This window comes from Syngnathus floridae, chromosome 3 (genome assembly GCF_059516105.1).
Source record: "Syngnathus floridae isolate MCC-2025c chromosome 3, RoL_Sflo_1.0, whole genome shotgun sequence".
In the NCBI taxonomy this organism is placed as follows: Eukaryota; Metazoa; Chordata; class Actinopteri; order Syngnathiformes; family Syngnathidae; genus Syngnathus; species Syngnathus floridae.
The window spans coordinates 1,992,811-2,018,566 of NC_142415.1; the positions used below are offsets into that span (position 1 = coordinate 1,992,811).

The 25,756-nt window shown below is 44.7% G+C and overlaps 1 protein-coding gene across 7 annotated transcripts in view; it reads left to right on the plus strand.

The window, feature by feature from the left end:
* Positions 1-4,376: 4,376 nt before the first annotated feature.
* LOC148400084 (apoptosis regulator BAX) overlaps positions 4,377-25,756 on the plus strand; it is a 50,422-nt gene continuing 29,042 nt past the window's right edge. The window contains exons 1-9 of one of the 7 annotated variants that reach the window (XM_088371244.1): positions 4,381-4,664; positions 12,816-12,877; positions 12,967-12,995; positions 13,180-13,237; positions 13,706-13,742; positions 13,840-14,020; positions 14,134-14,202; positions 15,289-15,370; positions 22,462-22,510. In XM_088371244.1, coding sequence (XP_088227370.1) covers positions 15,322-15,370; positions 22,462-22,510 — 98 coding nt within the window. In that variant the 5' untranslated portion in view covers positions 4,381-4,664; positions 12,816-12,877; positions 12,967-12,995; ... (3 more) ...; positions 14,134-14,202; positions 15,289-15,321. Of the gene's footprint in view, positions 4,665-11,136; positions 12,384-12,815; positions 12,878-12,966; positions 12,996-13,179; positions 13,238-13,705; positions 13,743-13,839; positions 14,021-14,133; positions 14,203-15,288; positions 15,371-22,222; positions 22,316-22,461; positions 22,511-25,756 lie in introns of those variants that run through there. The other 6 variants (XM_088371242.1, XM_088371243.1, XM_088371245.1 and 3 more) reach the window with 6 other exon arrangements.

Here is a 25,756-nt window from a genome sequence, read left to right on the forward strand (position 1 = left end):
GGTAGAGAGGTGGCCTTGGCCTTGCTGAATACCTCGGCCCATTGGTGGTAGCACGCAGGGACCCCGGTTAAGTCTGGGGCTGGCGCATCTGGAGCAGGAGGCACAGGGCACGGGTTAGACTTGATACAGGAATCATGACAGTCGGACCCCCATCCCGTTATTTCCCCTGATCCCCAGTCTATAGCGGGGTTGTGGCGTTGAAGCCATGGATACCCGAGAATGAGGGGGTTCATTGGAGAGGTCACGACATGTAGCCGTATGTTCTCCTGGTGGGGACCAATTGACAGCGAGACTGGTTCTGTTATGTGAGTTATCTCAAAGAGTGCCTGTCCATTGAGTGCCTTAGCTTTCACGGGAGTGTTCAGTAGCTCAGTCTTTACCCCCCACCGGCGAGCAAATGCCCAGTCTATCAAGCTTTCGTCCGCTCCTGAGTCTATTAATACTTCAAGTTCTATTTCTCTTCCCAACTGTGTAATCCTGCCCTTGGGGAGCACTCGCCCCGGGGACAGAGCCGCAGAGAAGGCGCTTACCTTCAGGGTCCTTCTCACTGGACAGGAGAGAAGGAGGTGTCCGAGCTCACCGCAGTAGTAGCATCTTCCCTCTCGGCGTCGCCGTAACTTCTCCTCCTCTGTTAACTTAGCTCTGCCCAACTGCATCGGTTCTGGCTCCTGGCGCTGCCGATCCCCGTACAGCCTGGAGTGGTGAACGTCAGGGCCGGCTACTGGGACGAAGGCGGGGGCGTTCCTGCTTCGGTGCTGCCTCCACTCTTGCAGCCGGTTGTCCGTGCGGATAGCCAGAGCGATGAGGGCGTCGAGGTCGGTGGGAAGGTCTAAGGGGATTAGCTGATCCTGTATGGATCCAGACAGGCCCCGGAGGAAGATGTCATATAGTGCCGTCGCGTTCCAACCGCACTCCGCAGCCAGCGTGCGGAACCGGATGGCGTAGTCTCCGACGGTGTCTTGTCCCTGGACTATCTGACAGAGTTGGCGAGCCTTGTCTCGGTCAGCGGAGATTGGATCGAACACCGTTCGCAGAGCCTCGATGAAAGCGGGGAGAGAGCGACAGGAGATGGAATCCCTGGCCCATTCCGCGGTGGCCCACGTGCGGGCCCTTCCCGTCAGGTATGATACCACGTAGGCCACCTTGGAGCGCTCGGTGGGGAAATCTGCTGGGGACCTCTCAAAATGCATCTCGCATTCTGTAATAAAGGCCTGGCTAAGGCCGGGTTCTCCGGAGTAGCGCTCTGGAGGAGCCAGTCTGGCACCGCCAGTCATGGGAGCTATTGCAAGGGGAGTAACGGGGGAACCAACGGGTGTACTGGAGGTCGCTGCTGGTCCCGCGTTTAAGAGCGAGAGCACTTCCTGCATTTGCTGACCCAGCTTTGCTACTTGGGTGGCGACCGCTCCTCTGAAGTCTTCTTGATTCTTAGCGAGTCCTCGGATTTCTTCACCCAAGTCGCCCACTTGCCTCTGGTGCTGGGCGAGCAGTGAGGCATGGGAGCGCACTGCGGCGCACAGGTGCTCCGACTCTGCCGAGTCCATGTCGGGCCAGTGTGTACTGTCAGGCACGGGACAAGGCAAAGGACTCGGATGCAGAGTCGTTTCTTTCTTGGATTTATTCCAGCAAGCACACTGATCAAAAGTACAAATCAAAACGCCTCTTGCGAGGGAAAACACGTGGCAAAAAGTACAAACAGAAGGCGTCGCACTGAGGCGAGGTAAAAGGCTAAAAGTACAAATCAAAACGCCTCTTACGAGGGAAAACACGTGGCTAAAAGTACAAACAAAAGGCGTCGCACTGAGGCGAGACAAAAAGGCTATGGGAATCACAGTACTAACAAAAGCGTCGCTCGGTGGCGAGACAAAGAGGAGGGGTCTTACTGAGAACTCGGACATCAAGGAATCGCTGGTGGTCGGGACGAGGCAAGACACACTGGCACAGGACAAGGGGAAGACGCGGACTAAATACACACAAAAGCGCGTGGACACAGGTGCTGACCATTATTGTCAATTACACAGGTGCACAAATCGGGATCAGGGAAGACAAGACAACCAACACCGAGGAAGGAAACACGAACTGAAACGGAAGGGATGACAAAATAAAACCGGAAGTAAAATTACGACATCGACGAGACAGAAACCCGGAAAATTAAACGCGACCGCATGACATCCTCTGTGTAGTTGATAATTGTCTATGGAGATAAACGAGTCTGGTGTGATACGAGAAAGCCACGATTCTGTAATGATGAGAAGATGTCGTTTGCCTTGTTCAGTGAGTATTTTTATTTCATCAAGGTTTGATGTGATGCTTCTTGCATTAAGGTGGCATATTTTAAAACCTTTAATATTGCTTGATTGGGATATGGTTAGAATTTTTTTTATGTTATTCTTATTTTTCCGTTTAGTCATTTGTACGTTATTATGGGTGCTAGATTGGATGTCGGTATCTGTTTGACTGGAATAAGATTGCGTGATGGGCTGGGAGCGAGCTCCAGAGGCATCCAGTTTTGGGCTAGGGTTTAGTGGGATATTTATGAGGTTATTATGATTGGTTAATTGTGCCTGAGCTCGATAGCCGGTGGTGGATACTCTAAAAGAGGTGTGGACATGATTTTTTTGCAGTGGCAAAGTAGTGTATGACAGTGGTGTGTTTTTTTTCCTTTGGTGAAGGTGGTGGGTGGAGTAAAGGGACCAGGTGTGAGGATTAGCATGTGGGGGAGCGGGGGGGATCTTGGTTAGTCCGAGGTCTGAGGAGAGGTGAACTGTTGTTGTGAGGGAGAGAATCGATCGGACTATCCTCGCGTCACGACTCATGGAGCCAGTCCAGGGTTTCCTAGAGTGAGCTCCATGGAGAGGGAGAGCAGCCGTGCCCCCGCCTGGTTGAGGTGTAAACTGTCCCTTGCAAAAAGATTGTGCTGTTTCCAGAAGGTTGTGACGTTATTGGTATAGGGGATCTTGTTGGCGGTGCAATGGGCCTGGAGCCAGATGTGTGGATCACAGATCCGACGGAATTGGGTGTCGGTGAGTCGTGGAGATGGAAAGGGGCCGGAGATAATGAAAGTTTTACCAGTTGCAGAAACGGTGGAGATGAGTGTGCGAAAATGTTGTGTGAGAGTCTCTGAACGCTGGAGTTTGATGTCATTGGTCCCGATGTGTTTGATGACAGTGGAGATCTGTGGATGGTGAGCTGTCAGTTGGGGGATGCGGGTGTTGATGTCGAGGACCTTGGGTCCGGAGAATGAATTGACAAAGTGAATAATTTGGGTATAGCCCACTAGTTTTGAGATGCCTACATATTTTTATAATAAATTTCAGCATATAGTTAGATCCTTGACTGACCAACATGATTCCAACACTATTGATTCAACCCAACATGAGACTGACGTCATCTTGTTTTTGTTGCGTATTGTGAGCGATGTCTGTTGTTGAGCCAGGAAAAACAAAGATGTGGAGTATAGAGTTGGTTCTTTATTGGTAAGATCTTGGGTTGTTTGACCGCGGTCAGTACACTTGGCACTACAGCAGATGAAACAACAGTCTCCTTCTCCAGTTCACAAGGTTTTATACTGTTCGGAAAAGGCGGGAAAGCATCACCTCACCATTTAATACCTATGTGAGTTGGGAGTGCATGTGCGTGCGTGTGTGTGTGTTCTGATTGTTCTGATTATATACAACGAGAAGATTTGCACACATATGAATACGAAAACGTAGATGAGATTGTCTAACCTAACAGAATATGTACACACTGCTGTTGCTCTCTCTTCATTTTCTGATCTGTTGTACTCTATTTGTGTTACTAATGATATCATTAATTTGTGTTTTCATTCATTGTTTTCACTCTCTTTGTTGTTGCATTGTTGTTATTAATATTTTCTTATGTGTAAAATCCTTTGTTAAACCTAACGCTACATCTTTAGTCAAATGTGTCCATATAAATAAAGTTGTATTGTATGGTATAATTCAGTTTACAAGAGCTACAGTTCTTAACTGCACTGTGTAGGAAGATATAAGATATATAAACTGTTATGATATTCTTACATCAGGGGGAGGCAGTAATGCACTATTTATGACTTTTCAGTCGGGAGAAAAAACTTACATCCTGTGTACGTCAACGAGAGACTGTCGGTTACTGCAGAAGGCTACCCTTACGTCATTTCACTTCCTCGTTCCACAAACCTTTGACGTAGCTGGCACGTCCGAACGAGACATTATTTTGTTCGTTTTATCAACGTATACCTTCCGTTAGCTATTCAAATCATTCTCTCAAATATATATATATATATATATATATATATATATATATATATATAGAGAGAGAGAGAGAGAGAGAGAGAGAGAGAGAGAGAGAGAGAGAGAGAGAGAGAGAGAGAGAGAGAGAGAGAGAGAGAGAGAGAGAGAGAGAGAGAGAGAGAGAGAGAGAGAGAGAGATGACAGATAGATAGATAGATAGATAGATAGATAGATAGATAGATAGATAGATAGATAGATAGATAGATAGATAGATAGATAGATAGATAGATAGATAGATAGATAGATAGATAGATAGATAGATACACACGAGTTGCGTGACCACGCGCCAATAAGAATCTTGGAATATGTCTGACAACCAAGGAAAGGAGAACAACGATGAAGAACAACAACTTCTCGGTGCCGCAGGTGGGGAAGGTATGTGTAGTGATAACCTGAACAGATGGGTTAGTTGATATGGTAGTTTTTAAGAGAATATTTTACCGACAGTCGCATTTTCCAAGTTTGAAAAGCAGTGTGCAAGTTGTTTAAAGCTTGTTTGACAAATGTCAAATTAGTTTTCAAAGTTTTACAGGCCATAGGTGAGCTTTGTTCGCTATCTGCGAACGTGCAGGCAAGAGTCATGAAATAAAGAAGCTCCGAGTAATTTTTTGAGTAATCACGTCAGCAATAAGGCAAAGTACAATATATATTTATGGAATGTGGCTGCTTTATGATTGTTAAAAATAGATTCTTTACTGATAATAGTTGACACTGCAGCTCACTTACGATTATTTTTGTCCATGTGCAATACGTATTAGATTTTTTTCATGCACTGTGAACAGTACGGTTACAATTTTTCTCTTCAAATGCGCTCTGGGCTCTTTCGTATGTGAAGGTAAATCGGACATGTATGTATGCTCTGTGTCGAAAGTTTGAACGCTCATGCGCATTTTACCAACCTAGACGTCACCAAAAGCCTCGGAGTGGGAGAGAGTGATCGAGAAACTACTGATATTTGCGTGAATCCGCGAAGATGTTTTGAGTAATAGTTGAATAAAGTGGACATTTCAGGTTATACACTCTTCATTTATTACGCAATGGCGTGACCTTCATTTATAGTAGACGTCCCTAGTAACTCATTTCTAAGTCATTCCTCCTCGCTACTCTGAGATAATAAATTGATCATCTACACAATTTACGACGATGAGTAACGTGCTGATCCAAATGGAAACCCCTATCCTTGGCAGGCTTCCATGTTACTGTGCCAAAACGGTCCGCCGAATGAACAGGGTTTAGTCGGAACGCGCACACTTGCCAACATTCCCCATTTAGACGGGAGACTCCCAATTTTCACCCCTGTCTTCCGCCTGCCCCCCAATCTGTCCTTTCTCCCGCTAATCTCCCGATTTTACAGTGACAGTCATAATGGCCCTCGGAAGGAAACTATGACTACGATGCAGCCCATGATAAAAAATGAGTTTGACACCCCTGATCTAAGTGTTTAATGTTACATAAAAGTCCCACTGCCAGTTTGTCATCTTTTCTACACATTAACAGCTCAAATTAAACAGCACACCAGCAGAGAAACAAACACTTGTTTTGTCCCATCTGTTTGTTTACACGGACAGATATTATGTTCCATTATTAGCCGTGCTGCAAGATGACACTTTCTCCTCTCAGCAGAATAATGCATTTGCTGTCAAATGGTCCATCCATCCATCCATCCATCCATCCATCCATCCATCCATCCATCCATCCATCCATCCATCCATCCATCCATCCATCCATCCATCCATCCATCCATCCATCCATCTTCTTCCGCTTATCCGGGGTCGGGTTGCGGGGGCAGCAGCTTCAGGAGGGACTCCCAGACTTCCCTCTCCCCAGCCACTTAATCCAGCTCATCCCGGGGGATCCCAAGGCGTTCCCAGGTCAGCTGAGCGACATAGTCTCTCCAGCGCGTCCTGGGTCGTCCCCGGGGTCTCCTACCGGTGGGACATGCCCGGAACACCTCCCCAGGGAGGCGTCCAGGAGGCATCCTGAGGAGATGCCCGAGCCACCTCATCTGGCTCCTCTCAACGTGGCAGAGTAGCGACTCTACTCCGAGTCTCTCTCGGATGACCGAGCTTCTCACTCTATCTCTAAGGGAGAAACCTGACATCCTGCGGAGAAAACTCATTTCGGCCGCTTGTATCCGGGATCTCGTTCTTTCAGTCACGACCCATAGGTCGTGACCATAGGTGAGGGTAAGAGCGTAAATCGACCGGTAAATCGAGAGCTTTGCCTTTTGGCTCAGCTCTCTCTTTACTACGACGGACCGGTACAGAGTCCGCATTACTGCCGACGCTGCACCGATCCGCCTGTCGATCTCGCGCTCCATCCTCCCCTCACTCGTGAACAAGACCCCAAGATACTTAAACTCCTCCACTTGGGGCAGGATCTCATCCCCGATCCGGAGAGGGCATTTCACCCTTTTCCGATCGAGGACCATGGACTCAGATTTGGAGGTGCTGACCCTCACCCCGACCGCTTCACACTCGGCTGCAAACCGCTCCAGTGAGAGCTGGAGATCACGGCCTGAAGAAGCCAACAGCACCACGTCATCTGCAAAAAGAGACGAGATGCTGAGGTCCCCAAACCGGACCACCTCAACGCCTCGGCTGTGCCTAGAAATTCTGTCCATAAAAATTATGAACAGAATCGGTGACAAAGGGCAGCCTTGGCGGAGTCCAACTCTCACTGGGAACGAATTCGACTTACTGCCGGAAATGCGGACCAAACTCTGGCATCGGTGATACAGGGACCGAACCGCCCTTATTAGTTGGCTCGGCACCCCGTACTCCCGAAGCACCCAGGGACACGGTCGAACGCCTTCTCCAAGTCCACAAGACACATGTGCACTGGTTGGGCGAACTCCCATGCACCCTCGAGGATCCTGCCGAGGGTGTAGAGCTGGTCCACTGTTCCACGGCCAGGACGAAAGCCACACTGGTCTTCCTGAATCCGAGGTTCGACCTCCCGACGGACCCTCCTCTCCAGCACCTTGAATAGACCTTACCAGGGAGACGTAGTCTCCTGTGCATTCTCTCCTCGCCCACGCAGAGGTTTTTGATGACGTCAAAGTCAAAGTCTGCTTTATTGTCAATTTCTTCACACCCCAAGGCACACAAAGAGATCGAAATTACGTTCCCACTATCCCACGGTGACAAGACATAGTTCACAATGTACATACAAGTAAACAACACAAGAAAATAAAACAAGAAGGCACAAACAATGAATAAATAAGAGTGATGAATAAATAATAAATAAACAAATAACACAATAAATAAGTACAGGACGCTACGCAGAAGGGGGAAGAGAGTTCAGGATCCTAACAGCCTGGAGAATGAAGCTGTTGGTGAGTCTGGCGGTGCGGGAGCGCAGGCTCCTGTACCTCTTCCCAGAGGGCAGAAGATCAAACAAATAGTGAGCAGAGTGACTCACATCACTCACAATCGTGGTCGCCTTGCGGGCGAGATGGGAGGTGTAAATGCCCTTCAGGGAGGGGAGTGAAGCACCAATAATCTTACCAGCCGTGTTCACTATGCGCTGCAGGGTCTTCATGTTTTATTCAGTGCAGCTACCACCCGAGACAGCGATACAACTGGAGAGGACGCTCTCAATGGTGTCACGGTAGAATGTAGTCATGACGGCCAGATGAGCACTTGCTCGCCTGAGTTTCCGCAGGAAGTACAGGCGGCGCTGAGCTTTTTTCGCCAGTGACGCGGTGTTGGCGGACCAGGAGAGGTCCTCACTGATGTGCACCCCCAGGAATCTGGTGCTGCTCACCCTCTCCACCACAGCACCGTCGATGGATGTCAAGGTGGGATGTGTGCTGATGAGCATTCATACTGCTGGCGCATCACATTTATATCAGATTTATATTCACATACGACAGAGGCCCAGGTCGCATTTGAAAAAAAGGGAATTGTACTGTTCACACTGCATAAAAAAATCTGATAAATATTGCATATTGGCCCCAAAAATAATTGACAAGTAATCTCATCAAATTAATTGACAACTACTTTTATAATCTAGTAATCATTAAGAGACATTTTTACCTTTGAATAGTTCAAATATTCTAATGTCAGCTTTCCAACAGAAATTATTCATTAATTCTTGCAGTAATTCATGAAAACACAGATGTTCCTTTGTATGTAATCACGACAACACATTTGCAAACGTCTCCCTGTCAGCCATAGACATCTATTAGACGTTTGGTCTATGTATAGACCAAATTTAGACGTTTAAAATTGGTCTCGGTATAGACCTAAAATAGACGTCTAAATTAAAAACATAAAATATGATCATATTTCGAAATTTTAAAGTCTGATAAGTTGTATAAATAACGTTCAAAAGTTGTTTGGATTTGTGTTTAACAAGCATATTGATCCGTACATGTGAATTGGTTATTCCTGTAACCTGATACAGACGTCTATTTTAGGTTATTTTATAGACCTAAAATAGACGTCCAAATTAGGTCTATATAAAGACCTAAAATAGACATCTAAATTAGGTCTATATATAGACCTAAAATAGACGACAAATTTAAATCCATTAAATATGAAATATTAAACCTTAAATCAGCTGTAGACTGTATAAATGATGACCAGAGGTTGCATTGCTTTGTTTTAAAGGCCTAGAGACATCCTTTTTTTTTTCAATTAGAACGGAATTTGATAGAATGTATAAAGAGAACACATTTGCCGCATTGAAAATTAAAAATGGACACCGATTACTAAGAATAAAGCTAAAATTAAATGCCAATTTATCGATCGGGTTCCGCACGCAGCCACGCTGGTGGCGCCATTACTGTGACGTCACAAGTTGTACATCCGGATCTCAACAAACAACATGGCAGATGATAGCGACAGCTCCGTTTCTAGCAGCAATATTAGCATCATTTTATCCGATTCAGAAACCTCTTTTGACGCAGAATATGATGAATCTAGCAGTTCACTTGGGCTGAGCTGAGCACGTTTTCGGAATTGTTCCCCTCCCGTCACTCTGGTTAGGTTGGCACAGTAAAAAGTGCTCTTGGGGGCTTTAGAGTGCCGAGTTGATCTCGGCACATGAAGAAATGACCACCTGCAACGTTTGGTTTAGGTTTTCGGTGCATTTTTAATTTTATTGCTTAAATCGCATTTTTTCGACGAGCTGAGCACGTTTTCTGAATTGTGCCCCTCCCGTCACGCTTCGACATACTTTTCAAAGTCAAAGTCTCCTTTATTGTCAATTCCTCCGCATGTCAAGACACACAAGAAGATCGAAATTACGTTTCTCACTATCCCAGGGTGACAAGACAAAGTTCACAACGCACATACAAGTAAACAACACAGGAAAAATAAAACAAGAAGATGAATAATAAGAGTGATAGCACGCTAGCCGCTCCCGATGCACAGCAGAGTCCGGAAAGATGACAGTCAACCAGGCCACTGTGAACACGAGCACACAGCAGGCACGCACTGTCCGGTTCGTGGATCCTATCAGGCGAACGCAACCCATCTTGTCGTCCCGCGAACGAACGTACGCCAGGAGAATGGAAGGCACGGCTGGGCGAGCTGGATGGCCGCAAGCCTGGCCCGACGTCTCCGCGCTGGCCCCTCTTCTCTTTTTGTTTACATTCACTGAAGCTAAACGCGTACAACTTGAGACGTGACGTCACTTCCGGCTGGCGGCTCGGTGCAGTCAAACTCGTCTGCGCGGCAAATTTAAATTATATTTTTCAGAGCAGCAGCTTCCTTTTCGTTGTTTCGATCGTCAATTTATATTTATAAGCCCATAAGCTAACTAAAACCGATTTATACATATACCGGTGTCTCTGGGCCTTTAAACAACCATTGATCTGTGTGAAGTATTATTTCTGAAACCTGTTCGACGTCTATATTAGGTCAATCTGTAGACCTCATTTAGACGTCTATATTATATTATATGTTTTAAACGACCATTGATGCGGGTGAAGTGTGGTTATTTCTGTAACCTGATCGACATCTATATTAGGTCTATATGTAGACCGAATTTAGACATCTAATTTAGGTCTACACATAGACCTAATTTAGACATCTGTTTTAGGTCTATAGAATAAAATAGATGTCTCTTTTAGGTCTACACATAGACCTAAAATAGACTACAAAATTAAATCATCAAACAATATATATTAAACTCAAAACCATTCTGTAAGTTGTATACATAATGTACAGAGGTCGCGTTGCTTTGTTTTAAACTTTGCTTTGTGAAGCATGGTTATTTCTGTGACCTGATTTTAGGTCTATGAAATAACCTAAAATAGATGACAAAATTAAATCCATCAATTATGATCATATTAAACCCAAAACAAGTTGTGTTGCTTTGTTTTAAACAACCATTGATCCGTGTAAAGTGTTATTGGGGCTATGGAATAACCTAAAATATACGACAAAATTAAATCCATCAAATATAAAATATTAACCTAAAACCATTCTTTAAGTTGTATAAATAATTTACAGAAGTTGTGATGCTTTGTTTTAAACAACCATTGATCAGTGTGAAGTGTGGTTATTTCTGTAACCTGATATTAGGGCTATGGAATAACCTAAAATAGACAACAAAATTAAATCCATCCATCCATCCATTTCTATACTACACTAAAAATGTTGCAATCCATATCCATCTTCAAGGCAAATCTAAAAAATCAACTCCTATCAATGTATGTTTAATGTGCTGATCATTAATCGCATGAACATCTGTGTCTTGTTGTTAATTTATTAATTGCTAATGTACTTTACATCAAATCCAGTGCAACCAGAATACTGAGACTATCTATTACTTGTCATATGTTTATTGTGTGTTGTACCTTATTGTGTGTTTATTGTTATTGTCTATTTTATTTATGTATATATATATATATCTGTATGTTTGTCCATAATGTAAGGATATCTGGCCAATATCTGATACTTATGGGAAACCAGGCCCCCTACTAAAAGCTTTAAATAGCTTGCTTGGGGTGACCTTTCACGCATCCGACTGTGTAATACTGTTTGTTGTATCATGTTGTATGTCTTGGATATTGCGTGAATAAAAACTCAACTCAACTCAATACTGCTTGTCCCCACGGGGGTCGCAGGCGTGCTGGAGCCTATCCCAGCAGTCATCGGGCAGTAGGCTGGTTGCTAGCCAATCACAGGGCACACATAGATGAACAATGTGAAGTGTGGTTATTTCTGGAACCTGAGGCCAAAATTAAATCCATCCATCCATCCATCCATCCATCCATCCATCCATCCATCCATCCATCCATCCATCCATCCATCCATTTTCTATCCCGCTTGGTGGGGACACCATCAAATATGAAATATTAAACCCTAAGCCCCAAGTTGTATAAATAATGTACATAATTTGTATTGCTTTGTTTTAAACAACCAATGATCCCTGTGAAGTGTGGTTATTTCTGTAACCTGATATAGAAGTCTATATTACATTATTCCTGTCACGGATTGGAATGGAGCAGGGTGACCAAATGCAGCTTGGACCAGGGTTTATTGAAGGAAAAGGGGAGTTGGAATGGAGGGGGAACAAGCCAAGTGAACCGGCGAACTAAAATAACTTAACAGCTTAACAAATATCAACGGGACTGACCGACAGGGCTGGCAAACAAAAACTGAACTGACAGAGACGTAAGATAAGAAATAAGACACAAGAAATAAGAGACAAGAAATTATCCGACAGGGAGTGCGGGGCAGACAGGATTTAAATACACGACAGCTAACGAGAAGCAGGTGAGGGTGATCACACTGATTGTGAGTAGACACAGGAAGGGAGGGGCCAGTACACCAATGCGAACAGAAATCATGACAACATGCACATAATAAAACAACCGGGGACGAGATGTGACAATTCCATAGATGCCAAAATTAAATCTATCAGATGTGAAATATTTAACTCTAAACCAGCTGTAATTTCTATGAACAATGTTGTATTGGTTCGTTCGAAACGTTAGGGGCAGTAACGTGCATAAATTGTGCACCACCGAAAAAAAACAAGAAGAAGAAGAAGTGTGGAGCGCAAAGTGGCCGATAAGTTTGAGCCTGTTGCTTCTAAAGACAACATTTAAAAAAGACAAAGGAATGCTGCTATCAGGTGAGTCTTCGAGGTTTTTCAGTAAGAGCTGTTGTGTTGTCCTGCAAAGTTTGTCCATTTCATTATCAATCAATTTCAAAATTGGACTTGAGTTGGAGCTTGCCTGCTCGTCCTTCGTTTTCGCTACGTGACTAGTTGCTTTGTGAAGAGAAGAGCTGACACAAACATTAATGGTCGCTAAACGTTGATGGTAGCTTAAGGGAATTTGCTTCAAACTCCAAAAAGTTTGTTTCATGTCGATGCATAGTGTACAGTATGTAGTGGTTTTCTTAAGTGAATAAAATCTTTTTGAAAATTTATAACTACATATAAGGCATATAAATGCCTACATTTAAAAAGGAAATGTTATTTTTGACAAGAGTTTATGCCGTATGCATTTACAATTCATATGTGAATTCAAAACGAATGTAAATAATGGCATTGCTTTTGCAGATGTCAGCAGTTCGCTTTCAAAAATCGCCATGGCTATTATAAAGCAAAAACAAGATCAAAAAGTAAGTATAGATCACAAAATTGAGATTTTCTGATGGCATAGCAAAGATGTAATTTCCCTTTTTACCCATGTTGTGATTTGTGACTCCAGATTTAGCTCAAGGAATGGCATGTGAAAAGGTAGGTTTTTTACATCTTCTGATGTCATTAAAATGTGCACCTAACTTTGTTTTGCGCTCAACAGGGCTCAGAACTCTAAGGCAAATCACTTCAAAAGTTAAAATTGTGTTGTGTATGTGATTAGCAGCGGTTGATGGGTGAATTGTCAAATCAGACCTTCTTTTTCCCTTTCCCTCTTTTTCAGACTCCAAGCCTGGAGAAAAGAGGAGCATCTGTATTAAAAACTGACCGGACTCCACAAGGTACAGATTGATTTTTGATTTATTCTTGATTGTAGAAGTAATCACAACTGCATGGCGTTATCTTTGAAAATTGCTGCTATTGGTGGTTTGAATATACTTATGTATGCTTAGCTACTGTCGAGCATATGCAAAAAGCGTAATTGCAATCTTCAATATGGAACTTGCATTTATGACATGTCATTGCCTTGACTTTCAAACTCCGGAAACCGGGGCGGATGTCAAAGTGCAAAATAAAACCCAGGTTTACCCTGTACATTTTTTGGATAACAACATGTAGAACAAGCAATTTTATCAGTACTATTTAAAAAAAAACATTATTGGATATGTACAACAGCCAAATTAATTTGCACCACATTCAAAGGCACAGACAGAATGCCATTTTTTTTTTTTTTCAAACAGGGCAAAGTTTATCATTGGAGAATGGTTCATTTGAATCTTGCAGCTAACATTTGCTTCATTCTTCCACAGCTAGGAAGTGAGTGTGAAACGCCCATGACAGGGAAAAGTAATAGTTTTTTTTTTATAGGCATTGGTCATTTAAAAAGAGGTCATACTGCTGTAATTTAAGTGAGTATATTATTTCTATTTCTCTTTATTCTCAGAGTTTCTGAAGGTCATCATGGAGCCCCTTCTGGCAATCCCTGGGCTGAGGAGCCTCAACTCATTCAGAATGTGACACGGAGGGTGGACGGTGCCCATGACTGATTTGGAGACCTTTGACATGATGTGCAAGGAAATAAATGACAAACAGGATGCAAGACTAAATGATTAAACTTAGAATTGGTTAGTCAAAATTTTGGATTTGCTTGATTTACAAGAAAAAAAGTCCTCAATTAAATTTTGTCTACTCTTAATTGCACTCTTCTGAGACACTGTCCATAATTCCTTGTATACAGATTGCAAAGCAGTCTTGTGTTAGGAGGCTGCTGATTTGAAGACCTGCATGTTTCCAAGACCATGGACAGGTATGATTAGTTTGACACAGGGATGAGAATCTTCCGCGGATTTCCGTGTTTTTTTCCGTCGGGAGTATCATTTTTGTGAATCGTGTAGATCCGTGTAGAAAATTGTTTTTCTATGGGGGGGCATGTCGAACGGGATCGGGAACTGCTTCAGATGGGCATGGCTCGAGAGCAGCGCCATCTTACAACACGGAACACAAAGACGCTCTTAAAGCAATGCGACAGTGAGCGCCCGGTGCGCTGCGGTTGCGCAATTGGACTGAATTAAGATCCCTGCGCACTGAGGCTACGGTTGCGCGTTCGGCGGTGCACTGCAGTTGCGCGATCGGCCAAAAATGCGCAAATGAAAATAATGCTTAAAAAGTCTTGGAACAAATTAAAAAAAAATCCATTATTTGTAATGGGAAAAATAGATTCGGAATTCGACCAATTTGCTTCTCAAACCGCCTTCTGGATCGAATTGTGGTCGAAAACCGAGGCTTGACTGTATTATATTCACCTTGGTAGCTCACCAACCAGGAATATTTTTTTAGCAAAACTGTTGAAATTGAGTGATGAAATTAATGGTTTTGAGGTTGCTATCTTGCCAAAATCCAGGAGTTTCCAGGGAGCTTTTCCCCCTGAGCGCCCTCCGGGGCGTTGCCCCTGGCCCCCTGCGGCATCCCATGGGGGCCTGTGGGCCCTCTGGCCCCCAATAGGGGCCTGTGGCCCCTGCAGCCCCCTATGAGGGCCTGCGGCCCCTGGCTCCCTGTGGCAAGTGTGTGTGTGCGTGTGTGGGGGGGCTTTGCATGCGGCCCCCAGACCCCGGCTACTTTTCAGTGTTTTTTTTCATTTGCCGTTCTCATCCCTGTTGACATCTGTACTGTAGATTTAAAAAAGACAACAGAGAAGGTGTACGATGTGGTGGGATTTTGACATTTTTTTTCTGTTGTTGACTCTACACAAATGACGAACACAACGTTCAATATGCGTGCTCGTGTGACTCATGCAGAGGGCCCTCAGGAACACTGCTCTGATAGCGCTGGTAAATAAAAACAAAAACTTGCTTCATGTTCATTTTTTTCCACCATATTCATATTTCTTTTCCAGAGTGATCCCAAGGTCTACCATGGGTGGTGCCCGATGTACATCGAGTTCATCTTTGTAGAAGCTGTTGACAACACGCACAGAGGTCACGAATGATGAAACAAGGACCGCAATGGCTTTAAAATTAAAACAGGCTCCAGCGCTGAAAAGTAAAGGGGGCTCATCAAAACTCCACTCAAGAGAGATTTTTATTTTGTTTCCTCCTTGTGTTTCGCCGATCTGGTTGTTTTGTTTATTTGATATGTCCTACTTAAAATATGTATATATTTATATTGTAACTTAGTAGTTTTGTTCTATAAAATTGCCCCCATTTTTTGATATTGTTTTTTATTATATTTTATTTATATTTTTACAGTTTTAAACGTGATTTAAAAACATTGCACATTTATATTTGTGATGGTTGGATAATGTTTGAAAAAATGTTTTTATTTAGGTTCAATTATCCATCCATCCATCTTCTTCCGCTTATCCGAGCTCGGGTCGCGGGGTCTGCAGCTTTAGGAGGGACTCCCAGACTTCCCTCTCTCCAGCCACTTCATCCAGCTCATCCCGGGGGATCCCAAGGCGTTCCCAGGCCAGCTGAGAGACATAGTCTCTCCAGCGCGTCCTGGGTCGTCCCCGGGGTCTCCTACCGGTGGGACATGCCCAGAACACCTCCCCAGGGAGGCGTCCAGGAGGCATCCTGATGAGATGCCCGAGCCACCTCATCTGGCTCCTCTCAACGTGGAGGAGTAGCAACTCTACTCCGAGTCTCTCCCGGATGACCGAGCTTCTCACTCTATCTCTATGGGAGAGCCCGGATATCCTGCGGAGAAAACTCATTTCGGCCGCTTGTAACCGGGATCTCGTTCTTTCGGTCACGACCCATAGCTCGTGACCATAGGTGAGGGTAGGAGCGTAAATCGACCAGTAAATTGAGAGCTTTGCCTTTTGGTTCAGCTCTCTCTTTACCACGACGGACCGGTACAGAATCTGCATTACTGCCGACGCTGCACCGATCCGCCTGTCGATCTCGCGCTCCATCCTCCCCTCACTCGTGAACAAGACCCCAAGATACTTGAACTTCATTTGCGGCAGGATCTCATCCCCGATCCGGAGAGGGCATTCCACCCTTTTCCGACCGAGGACCATGGACTCGGATTTGGAGGTGCTGACCCTCATCCCGACCGCTTCACACTCGGCTGCGAACCGCTCCAGTGAGAGCTGGAGATCACAGACTGAAGAAGCCAACAGCACCACGCTGTCTGCAAAAAGCAGAGACGCGATGCTGAGGTCCCCAAACCGGACCCCCTCAACTCCTCAGCTGCGCCTAGAAATTCTGTCAATCGGTGACAAAGGGCAGCCTTGGCGGAGTCCAACCCTCATCTGACTTGCTGCCGGAAATGCGGACCAAACTCTGGCATCGGTGATACAGGGACCAAACCGCCCTTATCAGTTGGCTCGGCACCCGTACTCCAGAAGCACCCTCCACAGAACCTCCCGAGGGACACGGTCGAACGCCTTCTCCAAGTCCACAAAACACATGTGGAGTGGTTGGAAGAACTCCCATGCACCCTTCTTAAAGAGGGGAAGCACCACCACCCCAGTCTGCCAATCCAGAGGCACCGTCCCCGATGTCCACGCAATGTTGTAGAGGCATGTCAGCCATGACAGCCCCACAACATCCAGAGCCTTTAAGAACTCCGGGCGGATCTCATCCACCCCCGGGGCCTTGCCACCGAGGAGTTTTTTAAACTACCTCAGTGACTTCGACCCCAGAGATTGGAGAGTCCGCCTCAGAGTCTCCAGGCCCTGCTTCCACAATGGAAGGCATGTAGGTGGAATTGAGAAGGTCTTCAAAGTATTCTCTCCAGCGACTCACGATGTCCTGAGTCGCGGTCAGCAGCAGGCCTTCCCCACTGCAAACAGTGTTAACGTTGCACTGCTTTCCCCTCCTGAGACGCCGGATGGTGGACCAGAATTTCCTCGAAGCCGTCCGGACGTCATTCTCCATGGCCTCGGCAAACCCCTCCCACGCTCAGGTTTTTGCCTCAGCAACTGCCGAAGCCGCGTTCCACTTGGCCATCCGGTACCTATCAGCTGCCTCCGGAGTCCCGCAGGCCAAAACAGCCCGATAGGACTTCTTCTTCATCTTGACGGCATCCCTTACTGCCGGTGTCCACCAGCGGGTTCGGGGATTGCCGCCACGAAAGGCACCAACGACCTTACGGCCACAGCTCCAGTCGGCCGCCTCAACAATGGAGGCGCGGAACATGGTCCACTTGGACTCAATGTCCCCCGCCTCCCTCGGGACGTGGGAAAAGCTCTGCCGGAAGTGGGAATTGAAGCTCTTCCTGACAAGGGATTCTGCCAGACGTTCCCAGCAGACCCTCACAGAGCGTTTGGGTCTGCCAGGTCAGACCGGCATCTTCCCCCACCGTCGGACCCAACCCACCACCAGGTGGTGATCAGTTGACAGCTCCGCCCCTCTCTTCGCCCGAGTGTCCAAAACATGCGGCTGCAAATCTGATGACACAACTACAAAGTCGATCATCGAACTGCGGCCTAGGGTGTCCTGGTGCCAAGTGCATACATGGGCACCCTTATGTTTGAACATGGTGTTCATTATAGAAAATCCGTGTGGAGCACAGAAGTCCAATAATAGAACACCTCTCGGGTTCAGATCGGGTGGGTCGTTCCTCCCAATCACGCCCTTCCAGGTCTCATTGTCATTGCCCACGAGGGCATTGAAATCATCCAGTAGAACGATGGGGTCCCCAGAAGGAGCGCTCTCCAGCACTTCCTCCAGGGACTCCAAGAAGGGTGGGTACTCTGAGCTGCCATTTGGTGCATAGACACAAACAACAGTCAGGACCCGTCCCCCCACCCGAAGGCTGAGGGAGGCTACCCGCTCGTTCACCGGGGTGAACCCCAATTTGCAGGCGCCCAGACTGGGGGCAATAAGTATACCCACACCTGCTCGACGCCTCTCACCGTGGGCAACTCCAGAGTGGAAGAAAGTCCAGCCCCTCTCGAGAGGGCTTGTACCGGCACCCAAACTGTGTGTGGAGGCAAGTCCGACTATGTCTAGTCGAAACTTTTCTGCCTCGCACACCAGTTCGGGCTCCTTTCCAGCCAGAGAGGTGACATTCCATGTCCCAAGAGCGAGCTTCTGCAGCCGGGGATCGGACCACCAAGGTCCCTGCCTTTGGCCGCCGCCCAGCTTACACTGCAACCGACCCCTTTCACCCCTCCCACAGATGGTGAGCCCATGGGACGGACGTTCAATTATCGTTTTGGTTAATTCTAACATCAAAAAGTGTATTTATATCTGTAGCTAACATAAGTATAACTGTTACTGATACCTGGTTTTATGTTAAAAAATGTAAATTTTCCTGGACCATCACTAATCAAATGCATTTTCACAACATCCTGGAACTACACAAAGGTAAGGATCACATTTAAGAGAACCTCAATGTTGAATAGACGTCTAGATTTTCAAATGATCACTAGCTATTAGCGTGATTAGTGCTAATCGTGCTAATAGCTTTTAGCCATCATTCGAACGTCTACTCAAACATCTAAAAAGACTAACTTATAGATGTCTAATAGACGTCTATCCCATAGACGTCAAAAAACTTTCACATATAGACGTCTAATAGACGTCCAATAGACGTCTAACCTGTAGATGTCTAAAAAAACGTTCACATATAGACGACTAATAGACGTCTAATAGACGTCTATCCCGTAGACGTCTAAAAAACTTTCACATATAGACGCCTAATAGATGTCTAATAGACTTCTATTAGACGTCTATGCTATATACATCTATGGCATAGATGTCTATTTTTATTACACTTTAGACTTCTTTTAGAAGTGTTATAGCCGAGAAGTCTGGGTAGCGTATAGACGTCAAAATGCTTGCAGGGCTGCTTTATATATAAATTAATAAAAACAAAACAAAAATATATAATATATATATATATATATATATTAATTGCTTTATAAACAAAGCAAAATCAGCATGCTACAGGTCATTGCAATCGCAGAACATTCTGCCTTCGTGCGATACTCTAGGTCCTTACACTCCGAAAAGAAAGAAAAGATCCTTGCACCCAATCCCACTGGAGTGTCCACAAATGGTAACTCTGTATAAATTTCAACACTTAGAGGGTTTAAAAGTGAAAAGTTGGTGCCAAGTTAATTTTAAAAGGAGAGAAAACCGAGGATGGTTTTCACAAACTAGCCCCGTTTTTGTTTTTTATCAGTAAAATGAAAAAGTTATAATTTTTTATTTTATCCTTTTATTTTGGACAAATAATGAACCAACGAATGCCTTTAAAAACACCCACTTTTAATAAGGAACAGGGACACACACACCCCTCCCCTCCATGTCTTGGTTGATGTTGTCACGAAAGGAAGACAATTTCTCGAATTATGGCTACTTGAACATATTACAAGGGATTAGCCTCTCCATGGCTGATTTTAGAGAAAAAAGTAAATGTAGAGAAAACCTATTGTCACGGATCGGATGGAGCGGGGCGACCAAATGCAGCTTGGACCAGGGTTTATTGAGCAAAACACAAACTATCAGACTCGGCAAACTGACATGGCTTAACAAAACAACAAGAGGACTGACCGACAGGGACGTGAAACAAAAGACGTGAAGATATTAATGACATCAGGAACCAAAAAGACATCAAGACAACAGACACATAATGGAAACGGCTGGGGACGAGACGTGACAATTACAGGTGTAGCCCTGATAAATACTTCAATTCACAAATATAGTAATAGTTTGAAAACAAAGGGCTAAATTCAGTTATTCCTGTTTGTTCAAATTGGTCATCTTTAAAATGTATTTACAATGTTTAAATTGTGTATTTAAATATTGGTATTTCATTTCAATAGGGTACATGTGAGAAGTGAATTTTTCCTATGCAGAAACAATGGTATTGTGGTGTCGAGGGAAAGGAGACGTAGGAGGTGTGTCGCAAAAGACTCTACTGAACATACCGTATTTGCCGGTGTATAAGTCGACTCGGTGTATAAGTCGACCCCTAAAATTCGACGGAAATTTACGATTTTATGATATATCCTTTGTATAAGTCGAGCTCAATTGTTGCATTATATTAAACTTCAAAATTCATTCAGAAATATGCGAAATTTATTGACGAAATGTGTTCAAATTCCGGGAGGCCTGGCGCCTGCACAGTGGCCGGAAATAGCTCCAGCCGAGCGGATCGGCTGTTTATAAGCACCGCAGAGGAGATCGCGGAGCCTCATTCGACTTCCAGCGGCCGGCGAGCTCGCGCACACTGCCCGGCACCACCGGGAGGCCGGAAATAGCTCCAAGCCGAGCGGATCGGCACTTTATAAGCACCGCGGAGGAGATCGCGGAGCCTCATTCGATTTCCAGCGGCCAGCGCACTCGCGCACGTCGCCCGGCACCACCGAGAGGCCGTGCACACGCGCCAAGTGGCCGGAAATAGCTCCCGCCGAGCGGATCGGCTCTTTATAAGCACCGCGGAGGAGATCGCAGAGCCTCATTCGACTTCCAGCAGCCGGCAAGCTCGCGCACGCCGCCCGGCACATCCGGGAGGCCGTGCGCACGCGCTTAATGGCCGGAAATAGCTACCGCCGAGCGGATCGGCTGTTTATAAGCACCGCGGAGGAGATCGCGGAGCCTCATTCGACTTCCAGCAGCCGGCGAGCTCGCGCACGCTGCCCGGCACAGCCGGGAGGCCGTGCGCACGCGCCGGGTGGCCGTAAATAGCTCCGGCCGGCGGATCGGCACTTTATAAGCACCGCGGATGAAATCGCGGAGCCTCATTCGACTTCCAGCGGGCCGCGCACTCGCGCACGCCGTCCGGTTCAAATCTTCTAAGTGCCAACGGCTCTTGCGCCATAAAGAGTCCGCCTCGGCTGGTTCCCCATGTCGGCCAGAACAAGTGAAAATTCGGCCTCTTCCCCTGGAAGTCCGGCCAAGTTTGGCGAATATTTTCTAAGTGCCAACGACTCAACCGCCGTAAAGTGTCCGCCTCGGCTGGTTCCCCATGTCGGCCACCACAAGTGAAAATTCGGCCTCTTCCCCTGGAAGTCTGGCCAAGCTTGGCAAATATTTTCAAAGTGCGAACGACTCAACCGCCGTAAAGTGTCCGCCTCGGTTGGTTCCCCGTGTCGGCCACCACAAGTGAAAATTCGGCCTCTTCCCCTGGAAGTCCGGCCAAGTTTGGCGAATATTTTCTAAGTGCCAACGACTCAACCGCCGTAAAGTGTCCGCCTCGGCTGGTTCCTCCGGTCGGCCAGAACAAGTGAAAATTCGGCCTCTTCCCCTGGAAGTCTGGCCAAGTTTGGCGAATATTTTCTAAGTGCCAACGACATTCATTTAGACATGGCGATTGAATGGTTACGTACCGATTCAGTTTCTCGCTGTTTGATGAGCCTGACGGACGCACACCCACGCACAATGAGATGCATGAGAAACGGCCTTGGTTACCATCACATTTGAAGCGATGAATACGAAGTTAAATTTTATGACTCGGTGTGTAAGTCGAGGTCGATTTTTTTCGGTCGATTTTGGATCGAAAAAGGTCGACCAATACACCGGCAAATACGGTACTCGTAAAATGAGGAATAGGAAGAACAACAACAGAAGTGCGTTACCACATAAACACCATGTTCCCAAATCACCCCTCAATTCTTAGTTCCATGGGTGAATTCTGCATGCGAACACCACTGTATATTATAATAATAAACATGAATTCACTGTGTATTCCTATGCAACTTCACTAGCAGCGTCCTCATAACATCGCGGCCACAACATAACATGAGTAATGCTTTGTTCACATCACCGAGGTGTAGGAGAGAATCCAGTCCATTTTTCAAAATAAAAAATTGGTCAGATTCAGGTAAATAAAACAGAAATAATGCAAGTTATTTAATTTTTCTTGTGCAGCCCGGTACCAAATGTTCCACAGACCTGTACCGGCCTGGAGGTTGGGGACCCTTGTGTTACAGGACTCATTTACTGCAGTAATTACAGAAACATGTTGAGTAACTTGTTATATTCCATCGTTAAATGTAATATATTGTTCCAAAAGTAACGCATTACTCCCACAACTGTTGATGTAAGACCCATATGTTCACATCCTTTGTGGGTAGTTAAACTAAAAGTGTGTCTTTCATCTTTAACAGATGTCATTGATGATCCCATCCTAGAGCAGGGAGCAATTGTCCTCAGAGGGTAAGTTTTAACAAAACCCTTTTCATTGCTTTTTAATAAATGTTTGTCTTGTTGATTTTATTTTCTGTGTCTCACATTGTATGATTAATTTTATTTTGCACTGGCAAAAGGTTTTAGAATTTGTATTAAGCAGCCATTTTAATCATTGTACGGGGCTTAATTTTTACTAGGCGCACAGTAGCTCTTGAAATATGGAAAATCCACTTTTTATGCATCTATATTCATTTTATTGTGTCATATATCCCTCCAGGTGCTGCAGAGATACTTTTATGATCTGTTTGGGGGGTATTTTTTACTCGGTTCAGTTTTCTCCATTTTCTATTACCGTATTTTCCGCACCAAAATGCGCACTGGATTATAAGGCGCACCCTCATTGAATTTATTTCAGAAATGATTTAATATATAGGGCGCACCGGATTAAAAGGCACATAAAATAGAAGCTATACTGCAACAAACTGAGGGTGACTAGGGTTGCGGTATGCAATAACCAATGAGCCATCTGTAAACTATCGCGTTTCTCAAACTATGTCTTATAAAATGATCGGAACTGACTAAAGTTTGATCTTACACATTGGTACTGGTGACTTATGTTTCTCTTCCATATTGTTCCGTAAATTTACTCGAAACATTAATGGAGCAGCCTATTTTGAAACGAAATAGCCTCGTGCATATAGCAGCTATCATTATAGCATTAGCCACTCGCAAACTCCCATGAGCCTCAGCAAAGTGTCATGGCAGCCCCTTGTAAACAATCGCGTTTCTCAAACTATCTCCTATAAAATGATCAGAACTGACTAAAGTTCGATCTAACACATTGGTACTGCTTACCGATGTTTTCCTTCCATATCGATCCGTAAATTTACTCGAAACATTAACGGAGCAGCCTATTTTGAAATGAAATAGCCTCGTGCGTATAGCAGCTATCATTATAGAATTAGCCACCCGCAAACTCCCATGAGCCTCAGCTCGCAGACTCCCATGAGCCTCAGCAAAGTGTTGTGGCAGCCCATTGTAAACAGTCGCGTTTCTCAAATTATCTTCTATAAAATGATCAGAACTCACTAAAGTTCGATCTAACACATTGGTACTGCTTACCTATGTTTCCCATCCATATCAATCGGTAAATTTACTCGAAACATTAACGGAGCAGCCTATTTTGAAATGAAATAGCCTCGTGTGTGTATAGCAGCAGCTATCATTATAGCATTAGCCACCTTCAAACTCCCATGAGCCTCAGCTCGCAGACTCCCATGAGCCTCAGCAAAGTGTCGTGGCAGCCCCCTGTAAACAATCACGTTTCTCAAACTCTCTCCCATAAAAGTGATCGTAACCGACTAAAGACTGATTTAACACATTGGTGCTGCTTATTTATGATTCCGTTAGATATTGATCCGTAAACGTACTCGAAAACATTTTGAAATAAAATAGCCTCGCAGGTACAACAGCTATTCAGTGACATCCCCTGACCCTGGTTGCCGTAATGCTGGAAAGCGATGCGACCTTGTAATTTACTAGTCGGACTAAAACATACTGAAACATTTTGGCAGAGCGCTGTGTACGACCAGTATGGATCAACAAATTCATCAGTTGATCCATATATAAGGCGCTCTGCATTATAAGGCGCACTGGTTTTTTTGAGTAAATTTTAAGTTTTTAAGTGCGCCTAATAGTGCGGAAAATACGGTACATCACATCCATTGGGGCGGGACTACCAAATAAGATAGTGTGTGTGGCCAAACGGTTTTGCAAATCCGCCATCTTTATTACTCGGAAAGACTTTTGTAGTCCAAAAAATGTAAGGATGACGAAGTGGAGAGATCAAAATGTGCCGTTGTTTAATGCATCAATCCACACAACTCATTGCACCGTCCCCCAGCATCAGAACCTCAAAGAAGTGCCTAGATAAATTTAATTTTTCAAGCAGTGTTCCTACATCTGTGGGCAAAGTCCTGCTTGTTCAAGGACGAGTGTTTCAGAAATCCTTTGTCAGTATAGAGGATTCAGCGAAAGACTTTGTTTCATTCGTGGTTCAATTCCTTCAATCTATGGAAACGACAAACACAGTAAAGCGGTAAGCTTGAGATGACACAAAAATTATAAACTGTCTTTCATATTATTGCGTGTCTGATGCATTCGTTTTCATAACACTAGCGTCAGTCTTTCTGCTGATTTCAGAGCTGTTAGCTCTTTGTTTTCACTTCTTGTGGGTGTATTTTAAGTAGTGTATCAAATGAATTGCATTGAAGGTGCTGTATTATTCTTAGGGAACACACAATAATGTGTTAAATGCATTTGTTAGCGTCTCACTAATGCCAGCATTAGCTTACTGGTCAACTTGACTGCAGTGATTGTTTACAACACGTGTTCCTAAATATTGTGAGGCGATTTATTTTGTTACGTGTTATATGTGGTTGTATGCACAAGTCTTCTGCCACTGACATCTGTTAATCAATCAAAAAGTTTGCGCTGCAAGGAAACGCTACCTCGGCTAAAGATCAAAACGAGGAATTCAGACAAAAGCGTTGCTGTTCCACTTCATATAGACCACAACTGAAAGTATAACATAAAACGAAAGAATTTATAAATGTGATATGTAAGCTTTAAAGATCAAATGTCAACTAAACTTGACCAACCATATGTTAACACATTTTCATTTCGCAACCCATCCTGGTTGCTAATTAGATCCAAAGCGACGCGCCGGACAACGATAATGCCTATATTCTGCAATTTCTGGTCATCTTTCTGGTAATCTGAGATGACATAATTTCTAGGCGCAGTCTTTAATCAGCCATTGTACTGCATTGTTAATTGTCCTGTTCACTGCTCTGCGATTGTTATGGCTTAATTTGGCGAAAAACCTCGCCATTGTGATTTGAAAAGATCATTTCAATTTAAGGCATGTAAATGGACCCTTTTCATCATCGCATAGTGAACAGATTTCACACCAATGTCAATTTGTATTTTTTTTTTATAAAATACACAAGACCAACATTTTACAATATCTGTCCATCCATTCTCAACACCACTTATCCTGTTCAGAGTTGCAGGACATTTTACAATAATCAATACCAACATTTTTAAACACTATTGAACACGGAAATAAACACTATTGAACACAAAAATAATGTCTGACCAAACGTCTAATTCACACTGACTGTGGAACGGATGCGTTGCGTATGGACACCGCAAGCAGTAGCGGTTCTACACTGAATTACGCCCGAGGCGAGATGACTTCAAAGCGCCCCA